At 47.1% G+C, this 14963-nt stretch overlaps 8 protein-coding genes across 8 annotated transcripts; 1 reads left to right on the forward strand and 7 right to left on the reverse strand.

Moving 5' to 3' along the window:
- Window positions 1-68: 68 nt before the first annotated feature.
- Window positions 69-1647, reverse strand: L199_006255 (uncharacterized protein; the record flags this gene model as incomplete). Its single annotated transcript, XM_064891955.1, has 7 exons — window positions 69-443; window positions 542-590; window positions 643-709; window positions 778-878; window positions 997-1027; window positions 1093-1377; window positions 1446-1647. The coding sequence occupies 7 exons, from the start codon at window positions 1645-1647 to the stop codon at window positions 69-71; spliced, it is 1110 nt and encodes a 369-aa protein (XP_064748027.1).
- Window positions 1648-2053: 406 nt separating this feature from the next.
- On the forward strand, window positions 2054-5918 carry L199_006256 (uncharacterized protein; the record flags this gene model as incomplete). Its single annotated transcript, XM_064891956.1, has 19 exons — window positions 2054-2133; window positions 2192-2294; window positions 2360-2597; window positions 2672-2964; window positions 3033-3407; window positions 3467-3536; window positions 3601-3754; window positions 3808-3895; window positions 3955-4028; window positions 4101-4255; window positions 4311-4355; window positions 4411-4509; window positions 4575-4594; window positions 4669-4765; window positions 4835-4945; window positions 5011-5219; window positions 5290-5300; window positions 5367-5501; window positions 5579-5918. The coding sequence occupies 19 exons, from the start codon at window positions 2054-2056 to the stop codon at window positions 5916-5918; spliced, it is 2697 nt and encodes an 898-aa protein (XP_064748028.1).
- A 390-nt stretch (window positions 5919-6308) lies between these two features.
- Window positions 6309-7241, reverse strand: L199_006257 (uncharacterized protein; the record flags this gene model as incomplete). Its single annotated transcript, XM_064891957.1, has 1 exon — window positions 6309-7241. One exon carries the CDS (start codon window positions 7239-7241, stop codon window positions 6309-6311), a length of 933 nt encoding a protein of 310 aa, XP_064748029.1.
- A 684-nt stretch (window positions 7242-7925) lies between these two features.
- Window positions 7926-8883, reverse strand: L199_006258 (uncharacterized protein; the record flags this gene model as incomplete). The annotated part of the gene is made up of 2 exons (XM_064891958.1): window positions 7926-8739; window positions 8858-8883. The coding sequence occupies 2 exons, from the start codon at window positions 8881-8883 to the stop codon at window positions 7926-7928; spliced, it is 840 nt and encodes a 279-aa protein (XP_064748030.1).
- Window positions 8884-9368: 485 nt separating this feature from the next.
- On the reverse strand, window positions 9369-9815 carry L199_006259 (uncharacterized protein; the record flags this gene model as incomplete). Its single annotated transcript, XM_064891959.1, has 1 exon — window positions 9369-9815. The coding sequence occupies one exon, from the start codon at window positions 9813-9815 to the stop codon at window positions 9369-9371; it is 447 nt and encodes a 148-aa protein (XP_064748031.1).
- Window positions 9816-9962: 147 nt separating this feature from the next.
- L199_006260 (uncharacterized protein) lies at window positions 9963-10262 on the reverse strand (the record flags this gene model as incomplete). Its single annotated transcript, XM_064891960.1, has 1 exon — window positions 9963-10262. One exon carries the CDS (start codon window positions 10260-10262, stop codon window positions 9963-9965), a length of 300 nt encoding a protein of 99 aa, XP_064748032.1.
- Window positions 10263-10747: 485 nt separating this feature from the next.
- On the reverse strand, window positions 10748-11948 carry L199_006261 (adenylylsulfate kinase; the record flags this gene model as incomplete). The annotated part of the gene is made up of 6 exons (XM_064891961.1): window positions 10748-10884; window positions 11086-11314; window positions 11431-11466; window positions 11535-11630; window positions 11696-11781; window positions 11921-11948. The coding sequence occupies 6 exons, from the start codon at window positions 11946-11948 to the stop codon at window positions 10748-10750; spliced, it is 612 nt and encodes a 203-aa protein (XP_064748033.1).
- A 426-nt stretch (window positions 11949-12374) lies between these two features.
- Window positions 12375-14701, reverse strand: L199_006262 (uncharacterized protein; the record flags this gene model as incomplete). The annotated part of the gene is made up of 8 exons (XM_064891962.1): window positions 12375-12426; window positions 12489-12784; window positions 12896-13282; window positions 13346-13396; window positions 13452-13803; window positions 13986-14205; window positions 14304-14543; window positions 14671-14701. The coding sequence occupies 8 exons, from the start codon at window positions 14699-14701 to the stop codon at window positions 12375-12377; spliced, it is 1629 nt and encodes a 542-aa protein (XP_064748034.1).
- Between the last annotated feature and the right edge of the window lie 262 nt (window positions 14702-14963).

Raw genomic sequence — 14963 nt, forward strand, 5'->3', positions numbered from 1 at the left:
GTCATATCATCCTATAATCATAAAATCCATGCCTGCAGATCCCATCGCGATAGTTCTGTCTCTCCCATTCACTTCTTCCCTATACTTTTCCTAGCATCGTCAAACCTCCTTACGATAACCTGACACTGCGTAACCGTACATAACTGTTTGCTCTTCATCTTCACCTGCTCATTGAAGAGGTTCAACCCCGCAGCTCGTTCAACATGTTCGACAGGGACGATGAATGATCTCAAATCCGCTTCATCGGGTATCTCCTTGTTAGGTAAGACAAAGGCTCCTAATGCCAGTTCTTTGATGGTGTTTGGTGAGGTTGAGGGATAAGCGGGATTGGAGTTGGAAGAGGGTTTCTGGGGATAAGAGAAGTCTGGTCGAGAAGCGAGAATCACTTTTGCGAAATGAGTAGGGACTGAGACGGATGGTGGATTACCGATTACTTCGTATGTCTAAGAGAACAGACAAACTCAGCATCAGGTCCGCCTTATTGGTGGGCGCGACACAAATGAAGAAGTATAGAGCAGTCGAACGGATACATTTCACTCACTACTCGCCATTTGCCATCTGGATGTTTGGCAGGTAAATACAGAGGTACACTGTACATCACATCAGCTTGACACGACCCTCCTCTTTTGGGAGCTGACTCACGTGAAGACATAAACATCCTCGAAATTGCTCGTTAACCTTCTACAGAAATCTTCCACGTATGCCCAATCTACAGGACAATTATAACATCAGCTTTTCAACAAGTGAGAGACATCATGAATTCATCAGCTGACATACAATGTCTGTTGAATCCGTCACCAACCTGAGGAGCTATGTTGGATAGGTAGAAAGTCTCGTCCATCGCTTTTTGGGATATCTTAGCATCGGCTGCTGGGACCCTAGATCATTTGTAGGTATCAGTATCGCATCTAACATGTTATTAGAAATCGCCCCTCATTCGACTAATTGTTCGTTGACAGATTTGGGAGTATGTGAAAGGGAGAAAACTAAACTCACATATGTCCTCTATCGTAACCACTCTTAAAATCTAATCACCAGATACGAAATTAGCTTCATCCATCCCATGATCCCCACATGAAGGACTCAGCTTACAATCCTGCAACTTCGCTCTGAACATCTCCGGTACGCCCTCATCTTCCATGAAAACACTCTTCGACCTATCACCTTTAATCACCACCTTTTCCCCATTCGCAGTTGGCAGTGTATCCGCTTTCCTAGCCTGATCAAGCGGTACGGGTAGAGTATTGGGTGCGGAGGGAGGAGGAGTCTTAGCTAGGGAGGTAGCAGTGAGATGTTCAGCGGTCCATGCTGGGTGTTTCAGTCGTCGATCGTAGGCTGCTGTATACGCTGTTCTTTTCAGTATATCAGGTGTTGGTCCTGGAAAACCAAGATACAGGTCAGCTGTGATATTTTTGAAGGAGGATCAAGAATGTGATATAGCTTACCTGGGAAACCATGTGACAAGACTGCACTTCCCATAGCAGTCGGTACTAGCGCTTTACTATCCTGTTTACCGCCCTCAGGAGGTGGTGGGGGTAATTGGACATTCTGTATAGGCGAAGTAGGATTTCGAGGATAAAATATACCTGCCCCTACACCCAGAGTTAGACCCGCTGCGAACAGCAAAGACGGACCTAGAGTGGGCATCTTTGGTCTTTTGCTACCTGAACCGAAATTGATGAAGGTTGATGAAGCATGAAAGATCTCTTGAACTTTTCTGGTTGGAAAAAAACCAGACGGGTAAGTGGAGGCAGTAGCCTACAAGGGTCATTACAATTATATCTCAATGCTTTTCTAATCGCAAGCTGACCGATTAGAAACAAGCTGTAATCATGTGTCATTCCGGCGGAAGATCAGCGAACGAGACAAGATGAATTTCATCCCATTACATTCCTTCACATCGACTGTTGACTTGTAGACCGCAGAGTCAACGGACTTTGTTGCTAACTAGAATTACCACGAGATCCCTAAAAAACGAAGAACGTCCTGAGACGCAAAGGGATTGATACGAAAACTTGACCTTATCTGATAGACAGGTACGGGACCTAACAAGATGTCGACGGAATACCTCATGGGAGACATAGGCAACGTATTGGAAGCTCTGTTGGGTACAGCGGATGAGCATAGACAGGAGTGAGTACAGCTCTCCTGGTATCAAAGACCGTTGGCATGCTAACGATCATTTCAACAGAGCTGAGAACCATCTACGAAATCTCGTCGTCGATGCTCCAGCCGAGATATTGCTCTTGCTGGCTCAGATAGGTGCACAAGGTGTTGGAGGCTTTCAACTTGATGTAGGTTCTCATACACCTTTAGCACACAAGCAAGAGGAATTATTAATGTAGTGTCACAACTGCAGTACCGACTTCTTGCTCTCATATTACTCAGACGACTAGCTTTCAAACCTGTATCTGGACTGTTCCTCAACTCAACTTCTCAGCATGCCACAGCTCCTTTCGATGTCATTCGAGAGACCACCCGAGGAAGGATCGAGACTGTTTTATGTGCAGGTTTGAAAGATGAGATGGATACCAGAATGAGAAAAGGTCTGGGTAAATGTGCTGCAGGATGGGTACAGGAGAGTTCAGCAAGACACAGTAAGCCTTCCTATCACTTTTCCTTTCCCCTCAACTCGTTGCGTTGGTAGCTGATTGGCCTAATCCGACTACAGGACCATTACTACCTCTACCACCAGTATTACTTGAGCTCACAGCTTCTCCACACCCATTCCATCGATTCACGCCTTTCCAACTACTCGATATGACACCGACTCTTTTGGTCGACTCAGTTAGCGATCCTTTACCTGCACCTCAGCTTGCTCAGATCTTGTTAGCAGGTGTGAACGACCCAAGTGTGGATGTCAGAGTGGAAGCTATAAAAGCGGTACGAAGTGTTTTGATGGAAGGTGTAACGGGTAAAGAAAGGGAAGAGGTCGGCGCAGACCTTTTACATCAGGCTTTTAGAGTAGGTTTTCTCAACCTATTTCACGCCTCATGATCGATATTCAGACTGACATGAATATGTCGATTCAGTCTCTACCTCGATTACCAAGTGAATCGCTCTCACACGCTCTAGTCCCTCTTGTAGACTTAGCATCTGTCCATCCCAATCTATATCTTCCCTCTCTAAATGATATACTTCCTTACCTTTTATCGCTGATCTCACCTCCAAGCACATCGATATCACATCAATTCTCACCATACCCACCGTCAAGCCTGCCGATGGAACAATGGGAAGAAATTGCCAATCCATCTACAGAGATCTTACTATCGCTCTGCGAATTACGTCCTACTCAGCTAGAAGGATGGGAAACAGGGAAAGTACCTAGAGAATTGGTGGGTCTTTTGATAGGTAGACAAGTAGGAAGTTTCGATGAGGATTGTCAAGATTGGTTGGATACTACGAACGTATGTATTCTGGCTAGTATATCTTTCCATGAAATCTGTGATGCTGAATGGAGGTATAGCTTGACGAAGAAGATGAGGATTATCCGGTATTTGCTGAAGAAGCTCTGGACAGATTAGCTAATGCTTTTGGTGAGTGATCGATGATCCGAGCGTTCGGTCGTCTATTCCAGCTAATGACTGATCATATCTGTAGGAGGTACGACGATATTGCCCGCTCTCTCAAACCAAGTGGAATCACTCCTCACTCAGCAAGATTGGAGATGTCGTTATTGCGCTTTGGTGGCTATAGCAGCAGTTGCAGAAGGATGTTTGGAGGAGTTACAGCCTCGTATACGTGACGTTTTGACGTAAGTTCTCGATTCATAATATTCTGGAGTCATGAACTGATTCAGAGACGTAGGATCATATCGCCTACTGCCAAAGATCCGCATCCAAGAGTCAGGTATGCATTCTTGCAATGTATCGGACAACTTTGCTCGGATTGCGAGGTAAGCTATTCATCGAACCCTTCGTTGATACTTCTGCAGCTGACCTCACTGTTGAATAGGGAACAATGCAGAAGGAGTACGCGGATGATGTGTTACAAGTATGCCTGGCCTTACTGGAAGATCCCATAACGAGGTGAGCCTTCGCCTGGAGTTCAAGAGCTTTCTTGCGATCGTAAGGGCTGATATCTTCCTTGACCGCTTGCAGAGTCCGGACCCACTCTGCAGCATGTTTGACCAACTTCTTCCAAGACGTTGAATTGGAGTCTTTCGCCTCATACCTCGATCCGCTCGTGAGGTCACTGTTGAACCAGTTCCGAGCTGGGCCGTTGTTTTTGCAGGAGCAGATATTGGCAACGATGTGTAAGTACAGCATTCTTTTGCGGGCAACTTGAGACTGTAGCTGACATCAAAATAGCGAACGTCGCTCTTGGAGCACTGGAGTCTTTCGCACCGTATTATCGTGAGTCTGTTGAAACATTCAACAAGTATTGTCGCTCACAAGTGTCATACTAAAGGGGATGTCATGGATATCAATATACATACGCTGGCTAGCGCTACCTCGGAGTCTCAGCAGAAACTTCAGGGACGAGCTATGGAGTGTGCCAGCTTGTTAGGTATGTTTGGCAAGGTCCTAGGACGCGCGATGTGGTTGAGCTGAACGAAAGTGCACTATCAAAAGGCTCGGCAGTAGGGAAGGCGGTAAGCATCAAATTCATCGACTACGAACAAGAGAGGATCGCTGATGCGGACCAATGATATAATTGTATGAGCAGACATTCGCATTGGACGCGGTCAAGCTCGCTCAGTTGATGATCACCATACAAAATAATTTGCAGCCTGATGATAAGAGGTCGTCATATCTCATGGACGGTGAGTTCGCGATTTCCTTCAAACCTCACCAAGTAAGCTAGCTGACATGATGGTGATTTTTCTATATAGCTTGGACAAGTCTCTGTCAGACGTTAGGAGATGATTTCGAGCCATTCTTACCTCAGGTGATACCGCCCCTACTGAATGCAGCGTCATATAAACCACCGAAAATGGACGTTTGTAAGTTCTTTCATCGTCCGATCTGATATCTGGCAGGACCGAGATTCACCATGTATGCACACCAGTGGTATCGAGTTTCGAAGAGTCTACTCCCGACAGTGAAGATACCCTCGTAGCGTCCAACACGTCAGAGATGGATGAGAAAGTCCAAGCGTTTGAGAATCTCGCTTTGTACGCTTTCACTATGAGGGGGAAATTCCAACCTTGGTTAATGGAGAGTATGGAGTTGAGTCTGGAGGGGCTGGTAGATAAGTACTCGGAAGGTGTGAGGGAGGTGAGTTGGGTGATACTTGTGGGCGCTATGTGGCGCATGGCTGACAAGTCTATCTGTCTGATCTGTTCAGGCTGCAGCATTGTAAGTTAGCGATAAACTTGTCGTAAGTCTTATTTGGTCTGACTGATGCCGTCTTCCTTGATATAGCTTGGTACCTGGTTTACTACAAGTAGCGAAAGATTCTCGAGTATGGAACGATAGTCCCAATAACCTCATCGAAGTATTTCAACGGGTCATCAACGCAATTACAAAAGAGAGTGAACCATCTTTCCTTGCGTTATTGTGAATATCAATCGATCTTAATCAATGTCGACTTGTGCTTCATAGCTGACATAGTAGGCGACGTATAAACACTGTAGATACAAATCATTCACCGACTCCCTACACGTCATATCCCTCTCCCTCCCTTTCAACCTCTCTCAACAGCTCATCAAATCTACTGAAGCGCATTTAAGGGATCTTGAATCGAGAAGAGTGGATAGGGAATTACAGGCTGATTATATGGATGAAGCTGATCGTGAGATATATATGGAAGAGCAAGAGAATGAAGATTCAGCGATGGATCAAGTTGAAAATGCCTTGTTTATGATCTTACAATTCAATGGGGATGAACAGGTGAAGAATAGGGTGGAGGAGTTGAGGACGTTGAAAGGGCAAGTCAAAAAGAGGGGCTTGGAAGGAGGAGAAGTGGAGGGGTAGCTTGTGTATAGTAGACATTAGAGTGCTGGTGTGATGTAACACCGTGTATAGTATCGCGATCTCCATTGACCTGTGAAAAAGCGAAAGGTTCCCACAATGTGTGTGAGGATGTAGCGACGCGAATGTATATGACTGATACATTCCACTGGGTGGAGCTTTCATACAAGGGCCTAAAGGAGACAAGCATTCATTCAAGTAAATTACAAGACGGCGCAAAATTCAATGAAACAAAAAGCAATGATAACGACAGAAACATGGAACCAACGAGGAGGATAAGGTATTCGTCGGTGTTTTTGAGTCAGCCATGTTGCCTATGGTTTGGAGCGTGACGCCGCTCTAAAGCTCCTCACCCACTACTGTACTGAGCGAGATCAACCGAGATCTACACCATTACCATGTCTCCCAAGATTCTTCATTCCATTCACCCTTGTTATAAGGAAGCCCGGTGGTGGCAGTTTTGTCTGCATTGGCGGGGGTCTCGTGTTCAAAGTCGATCAAATCTTCGCTGGCGGGCGCATGGTCGTCTGACCGTTTCCCTTGGTCAGAATATCCATTACCCCTGGTGTACACTACATCCTCAAACATGCCAGGTAAGCTAAACATAGCTTCAGAAACGGTAACTACCCCGCAGCCAAAATGTTCGGGTCTGTTAGATAACTCTGTAGCGACGGATTCACCGGGCCATACGTTACTATTCTTCTCATCTAGGTATCTCGATCCGAAGTCATGCAGTTTCCTGTATGCCTCCTCACGTTGAGGACCAGATGGTCGTCCATTCCTTATTTTGCAGCCTGTAATCTCGGCGTCTTTGGAAGAACCGAACCAACGTTTTGACAATGTTTCTCCAGATACGGCTTTTGGATCTTTGACACTGAGGACTAGATGACCGCACACTCTGTCCAATTTAACCCTATTGGCAAATTTGTTCCAGCTTTCAGAGATATCTTGACCGTCTACTACTATGACACGAGATCCAGGTGGGTTTGGAGTAATAGTGTTCAGCCGACTTTGAAAAGTTTGAATGATATTTGGGATTGAGCTTGTTCGGAAAATTGTTGACATGCTTTTGTCCTTAGCTAAAGACAGGGATGCCTCGCGGCACTCCTCCTTGTATTGCTTGAATGGTTCTTTTTGATTGTCCCGAAGAGTGGGACCATGCGAAGCGGTGATATCGGTAATTATGGCATTGCGAAGATCTCTCGTCAAACAAACGAAAACCGTAGATGGGGTAGCATCCGAAGCAGGTTCTGTTGTAAAGGTGTCGGAGGTATCCCTGCCGATAGTTGAGGTTCTAGTGATATTTGACTGAGTGGTCGAGGACATCGTCTCGGAAAAAAGCGAGTGATGATTGTATGAAGTGATTTGGGAGTAGCAACACACGGTGCCAACTTAGATCTGACACCAAGGCAGAGAAAGACTGTACAACATGATATGTAGGGTTCGTGATGACGGATGGGAACGAGAACATTCAACACTATATACAGAGCTGTTCGGTCTGAGCTGGCCTGTATGAGAATCATCATGCCGAGCTTCTTGTGCTCCGCTTCGCCACACGGAGCGAATACGAACCTTGTCCACAAAGGTAGTGTCTGGTATGACACCATGAGACATTCCAGACACGTCGCAACAGGATACAAAGAGTCGGAGTTTCATCTCACTCCTGATAGAGGATTTGCTGTCCTCCCACCTCATGTACTGTAGTGTGCTTGCTCCATTGACTTATGACCTGTTGTGATACGCTCGCTGTTCCTTTGAATGGTAGCATCTCCAGCGAAGGCCCTGTATCAGCTACATATTGTGCATATCAGCGGCTTATCCTCTGGTTGAATGCGTTTCATAGAGCAATTGCAGGTCGAAGAGCAGTATTCAACGGATTCCATCGACCACAAGACCCTACTGTAGTATAAATATATTACTATAAAATTATGATTGGGTTTGAAGCTAAGACTCATTGCGCCAGCCGATTCATCCACGTTGTATATGATCCGTAAGCGGGAGGGCTCAGTTTTATACTGAGCTGTGATCAGCATTGCCCTGCAATTCCTGCCTGGAGGGAGCAAGGGAAGGGAAATCGATGTCTGTGTGATCCACATCGAGCAGAGACATGTCTGTGACAGCCGTTTCTACCTCAGAAAGAGAAGTCTCTTGACTTTGCGTGTCCTCTTTTGGCCTGTAGAGAAAACAGCACTTCTCAGCTGTTGATTTGGAGAAAGGATGTATCCCAACATGTTCTCGAAGCCCCATTCGATCGGCCAAATCTCTTAGTTGAGCAACTGAAGGTGAAGACAGTCCAAGAGGGAATCTAAGTCGGACATGTTCTGCGAAAGATTGCGCAAATTGAAGGTTATCGTCTGTGGGTCTGAAACCTGTATTTTGACAAATTGCATAATCTGTAATCAACGTTTTCATCGTCGTTGTGAATTTGCCCAAGAAAGAAGTGCTGCCGACCGGAACCTCCTGTCGTATTGGGCAAAAATAGCCTGTGAAGGTCTTTGCCTTTTCCTCGATGTTGTTATTCTTCTCATCCACTCCGGAATGTTTGGCCATGTGCTTGAAAAGAGAGGATACTTCCTCGTATTCACTGCGGTCAAGTGCTTGAACACTAGCCCAAAGTCCTTCCTGGATCTTTTGAGATCGTTCATCGTACATCTGCAGAATTGCCAATCTCGTTTTAAGGTCGGCATCTATTGAGTCCTGAGATAGATTTGCTAACATGCGCCTGTCAGGGTTTTTGCCGTACATTGACTTCGTGACGTCCCATACCTTCTGTAAGAATGACTGAAATTCAGCGTGTGCTGCCACGTCCGAAAAAAGAGCATTGCTGTATCCCCATGATGGAGCAACCACGAGGCTCTCCCGAGAGCTGTAGTAAGCAGTGCAGTAGATGGGGTCGATCCGGCAGGTGGTCATTGAAGGGAGTGTAGGAAATCTGAGTCGACCGGCTCGAGGCTTCCTCAATTGACATCTTTGTGATATAATGGGATTGTGATCGGCAGGAGTGCCAGAGAAAGTTGTTGCTAGTGGCAAAATCGATACAGTATGATATGACTGGATTAAGAGTATGAGCAGGCCAGAAAGGCTGGGGAGAGCGACAGCTTGTGACACGTTTCAAGTGACTCAGTGGATGGATCTGGCAAAGGAGAGGTCGAAGAGGGCTTCTTCTTCAGTTCTTCCTTTCAAGCTAAGAGGGATGTTCACTGAAGACTGAGGCCGGCTTTCTAGTACAGGCAGTGTACTTCACCAGGTCAAGGACTTCGTTTGGAAGACACTGATCTACGAGTATCCTCGATAACCGATCATCGAAGGTGACAACATATATAAAGCTGACCCCCTAGCATACAGTACCTGTCCACTGATCGGCATGTAACGGACTCCGAAATGCATTCTCATCGACTGTATGTACATCACTTCACATACTCCCCATCTCACTCTTTTGGCTTGTGGACATCACTAAATCAGTGACCAATCATCCACCCTCTGTTCTATATCAATAGCTGTATCGAGCAAAGATGATGTATTCGCTTTTGATTTCGGCTTGTAAAGGAAATCGATATTGTTTGCTGTAGACTGCCATACGGGACTGATGCCAACTTTCTCCTTGAACCCCCAACGTTCTGCTAATTGTTCGATGTCCCAGATGCAAGGGACTTTCGAACGACCATCAAGTGGATATTGCTCTTGAATTATTTCAGAGAAATCTTCAGCATCTGAGAAATTCTCATCGGTGGAAGGTTCTCGAATATAAACATTTTGACAGATAGCATAATCAGTAACAACATCGATGTTCTTATATGTGGTTGTCCCAGAGCTGGTATAAGAAGCCAGTACTTCTCGTTGCTGTTGTATTGGGCAAAAATAACTTCTGATAGGCGGATCTTTCTTAGTATCCGATTTCATCTGGTCAAGCATTGCCCGCAATTCGATCATCTCAGATTGGTCTATTGCCTTTATACCGCCCCATACATCGCTCTTAACGATATCAGGTAAAGTTTCGTGATTTATCTCTTGGAAAAGGTATAGGGTATCTTGCACAAGGGAGTTGAGTTACTTGCTGCTCATATTGACAAATGGTCTGATGTTCGATTGATTCCCATAGGTAATTGAAAGTTCCCTCGATATACTCTGTAAGACCGCTGCACACTCCGAGTAAGCAAGGGGGTGTGTTGTAGGGTGGACAAAACTGGAATATAATGTAACAGGGGTCAGCATTGCTCTATGGGTGTTGTCCGGGTACACTGAGCAGTATATGGTGGGACGGTCGGGTGAGGTATCGTTGTATGGCTTATAAGTGATCTGGCTTGGTAAAGTCAGGGTCTCGGTCGGTTCGAAACTTGGAGATGCCATCTTGACGTACAGTCGTAATTCTATAGTCTCGATGTTAGTGCAGTAAGTATAAGTGTAAGTCAGACTCACTTGAAAATCTCACTTCGGGAATATGTTTTGGTCAGGTTATAACTCATGATGTTCATCGAGCATTGGAGCCAGTCGCTTAGTGCTACTGACCTTGACTGAGTTTCAACTCATGAGAGTGTCCAACTGCCAAAGAGGGGCATTGACAAAAGGAAGATGACTGGTGGAACAAGTTTGTCTCTGACATGATGATGACCTCAAGATTTGGTTGCCAGACTTCAACATGACAAAGGATGTTAGACAGCGTGATGTTCCGACATCCGCCTGCCATGTTCAGCCTCCTCAACGATATACGGTCGAACGATGAGGAGGTTGGTGTCGACTGAAAACGATCACTGCCAACGCTCTAGATGAAGATGCTTATCTTCTTCCGTGATCACAAATATGCATCCCATCTAGAGTATACTACAGTTTCATGTTTAAGCAGGGATCAAACCTTTCTCTTCGAGATACTTGACGATGATCTCAACTGCGCCAGCAACGTCGACTTGGTCAGTCCTGATGTGGATTTCAGGCTTGGCGGGAGCCTCGTATGGTGCAGAGATACCAGTGAAGTCTGTGAAAGAGAGACAAAAATAGTCAGTAAGTGGAATATCTTTCGCGTGGTGGGACATCGCCATAGAACGTGGAGCGTTTGAAATGACACGATTGGATTGCGCACTGGTCCTTTCCTCCACGAGCGACTGACTGACTACTTCATCTCCGTCTCCCATTCTACTCTCTTGACAACAGCCTACATTCACTTCATTGCACTCACCTTTGATTTCACCAGCCCTAGCCTTCTTGTACAAACCCTTTGGATCTCTCTTCTCCACAACATCTAAAGGGGCATCCACGTAAACTTCGATGAATGGAATAGCTGGAGAGTGGTTCTCGTGCAAGGTTCGAGCGAGCTCTCGATCAGAGATGTAAGGGGAGATGAAAGCTGTTATGGCGATTGTGGATGAGAGAGAGAAGAGAAGGGATACTTCGCCTATTCTTCGGATCTGCATTCAGAACGATCCATTAGCCAGTCGGAAAAGCGAGCGAGAGGGGCTGATAAGAAGTGTAGATGTATGGCTAGCACGATATGAGGGTGAAAGGGGGATTTGCTTCGACTTACGTTCTCTACTCTTGAAGCTTGGTCGAATCCGAGATCCTAATGAATATAATGATTTTGTCAATTGATATAATTGAATTACTAGGTATAAGAAATAATCGACCCACCTTGTTCAATCCGAATCTGATATTATCACCATCCAATCTGTAAGCGTGCAATTTCTTGTGTAACAAGTGTTGTTCCAAGGCAGTAGCAATTGTAGACTAAAACAAAGCGAATGGATAGATTAGCTTCAAAAGGTTCAATTCTGACGATGACCGATACTCACTTTTCCGGATGCACTCAATCCAGTCAACCAGATGGTCGCTCCTTTCTGATTCAACAACTGATCTCGTTCGTCTTGAGTGACTGAGCCTATAAGACGTCAAGTCAAGGACAATATCAGCATGGACCGTATTGAACGATATATGAACCATGTGCACATGATAATCTTGTCCTCGGATGACCGAGAATCTACCCTATTGGGATGAAGCAAGCGGACAAGATAACGTACCAGGGTGGAAAGTGATGTTGGTAGCCATTTTGTCTAATGATCTGTGTATTCTCTATCTTCTATGTACCGTGTGGAAGCTCTTCAGTAAGTATGGATATATAGTGGAAGTAGCGAGGACAGATGGAAAGTGTTGTGATGTTTTGAGATGAGCTGATCGAAAAAAAAAACGAATTGTCACTGAATGACGCACATCACGCCATCCATCTCCTGAATTCCCAAAAACCAAAAGGGAAAATTCCAAATCTCATCACACCAAAGCAGAGATTAGATAACCACGTTGCATTTGGGAGAAAGGTGGTACCGGTACCAGTGCTGAGGGGATCATGCATTCATTGCGACATGCGCAATCATATCAGAATTGTATGTGCATACGAGTATGTATGTATCTCAGGTGCAATCACAGAGAAGCGTCCAAAAATCCTTCCTTCAGCATAGACTTGTACGTCAAATTCCCTTAATCGGTACATCCTATTCCAGCTCCACCATTCCGACCACTAGCATACGACCTATTATGGACCCATACATCAGCACTAATGCCTCACGGATTGTTGCAGTGAGATTCACTCACTTCTTACCGCCTGTCCAAGGCCTAGGAGCGGGGAACATCCCTTTCATAGGGAACGTCCAACTTCCTACCACAGCAGGGGGTTCAGGTACCCCACCTTGATCCTCGTCGTCATCATCGTCCTGATACCCGTTTTTATTGCCGTTACTTAGTACAGGCGGAGCAGGAGGTGCTCGTGCGGCGGGAGATATACCAGGTGGAGGAGGTGGGGGAGGGAAATGCGTTCCTGCAGGTTGGGGTCGTGTCCTTTCTGGAGTTGGGGAGGGAGGTGCTCGAGCTGGTGAGGATGGAACGGCACGCTAAGGTCCCCATAGAATCAGCATGATTTACGTTAGGCTACTGCAGACGGTAAGAACATGGTCTGCGACAGACACTCGTACAAGATGGGACTCTGTCAAGGCCATACTCACAGAAGCAGGACTGGGCAGCGCGGGCGGCAGAGGCGGAACACCCCTACTGGGAGCATTCCTCGCTGGACTGATTCCAACAGGTGGAGGTGGGGCTTCTTCCTCTTCCTCATATTCCGGTTCAGGCTCGGGACTAGGCTGCCTAGGTGGCGGTAAAGAAGCTCGAGGAGGAGGCAATCGCCTTGGACCTCCTGCAGGTGGTGCGGGCGGCGCGGGAGGTGTTGGAGGAGTAACGGAAGTTGAAGACGGTCTTCGCGGTGGTGTGGGTGGTGCGAGCGAGCTGGTGGGTGGTAAAGGAGGTGGCAACCCTCTTGATGGTGTTGACGTACTTGGTGTTCTGGAAGGTAGGGTGGGAGGTCCAGTAGGTCGAGGTGGAGGGGGAGGTGCGCGCTACAGTCACTGTCGTCAGCTAAAATCCACGAAAAGAACCCTTCATCCTCCACGACAACTCACTGGAGGGCCAGATGAACTACCAGGTCTAGGTGGCGGTGGTGGGACGGACCTCTATTGATTATGATCAGCTGACTATGCTATTATCTTGAAAATTGGGACAGCTTACCCCTACTGTGCTATTTGGTCTACTTGGTAGACTCGGCGCCCCATTCGGTCTGGGCGGAGGAGGCGGTGCACCTCTACTGGGTGGAGCAGAAGCAGGAGGCGGCGGAGGTGGTGGAGGAGGAGCAGAAGGAGCAGATCTGCCTGGAGGATTTGGGACGTTTCTTCCTGGTGGCGTTGGTACGGATCGAGCAGGTGGTGAAGGAGCAGGTGGAGGTGGAGGTGGTGCAGGCGGTGCTGTACGAGAAGGAGCCGATGGGGGCACGGGCGGTGCCCGAGGTGGTGCAGGTGGTGCAGGGGGTGCTCTGGGGGGTGCTGCGGTAGGCGGAGGTGGAGGAGGTGGAGCTGGCGGGGCGCTACAGGTTGCGAGATAAGTCAGCTTGTTCACTATTGAAAAGTACACTGATAGTCCCCTCTCGCTGCAAATAGGTCATCAAAAGGGACTACTGTTGAAGGTCTCTTGTCTATTACAATTCCCCGCATCTAGGAGGACTGCCGATAGTGCTTTGCGAAGGTATAGCAGAAGAATCTCACTTACACTCTCGAAGGGGGTGCAGGCGTACTCCTACCGGGGGGCGGGGGCGCAGGAGGTGCTATCCTACTTGGTGGACCGGGAGGCGGAGGAGGTGGGAGAGGTGCGGCACTATGTCTACCTGCAGATGAAGGACCAGGTGGTGGAGGGGGTGCAGCGGAGGGTTTAGATGAGGCTTTCGATAAGCCTGGTATTGGAGGTGCTTTCGCTAATGTTGAAGCTGCGGCTGAAACACGCAGGGATTGCTTATCAGCCTTAAGTACCTCATACACCAGACCAGCTGGTTCTGATTTGAACCAACCAGGATATGAAATGGTAACTCACAAGTAGCTCTGTCACCGGCTTTCTTCAACGTCGGCATCCCACCAGCAAACAGTCCTGCTAATTGTTGGGCAGGTCCATCTGATCCACTGACTGCCCCTCCTGCACCCGATGAAGATACGTTTCTACCTCCTCCACCACCACCTCCCCCGCCCCCACCACCTCCACCGCCTGAAGAGCCACCACCTACTACGGCAGGTGCTGATCTATCGTTGGTCTGTGTCTTCTTTAGGCCCTTGCCCTCTGTCGATCGAAGAGCCAAGATATTGCATTAGCGAATGTCACCTCTGATTAGGTTTCTATCGGATGGTCCATGCGGACCTGAATGAGGAAGCCTCTTCGGCTCAAGAGGTGTGATCAGTCAACTCACGTTGGATCTGGGCCATCAAAGCCGCGTTCATCTTGGCTGATTCCTCCTATTCTCTCTTGTCTTCGGGTAATGATTCAGCAATGTATGATAAAGTATACGAAGGACGGCTTTCCAACTATAGCTCTCAGATTTCTTATGTGTTGTATTGAATGATATATACCTCCGAGTTATCGGTACTGTTGCTGCCAGGAATGCGGTGTGAAGTGAATTCAAGATAGGCTCGGTGATGTTGATGGTGTTGCTGGTGGTGATGATGACGGTGACGTTACACAGCATGGGATGAGATGAGATGG

Source organism: Kwoniella botswanensis, chromosome 1 (genome assembly GCF_036426115.1).
Source record: "Kwoniella botswanensis chromosome 1, complete sequence".
Classification (NCBI taxonomy): domain Eukaryota; kingdom Fungi; phylum Basidiomycota; class Tremellomycetes; order Tremellales; family Cryptococcaceae; genus Kwoniella; species Kwoniella botswanensis.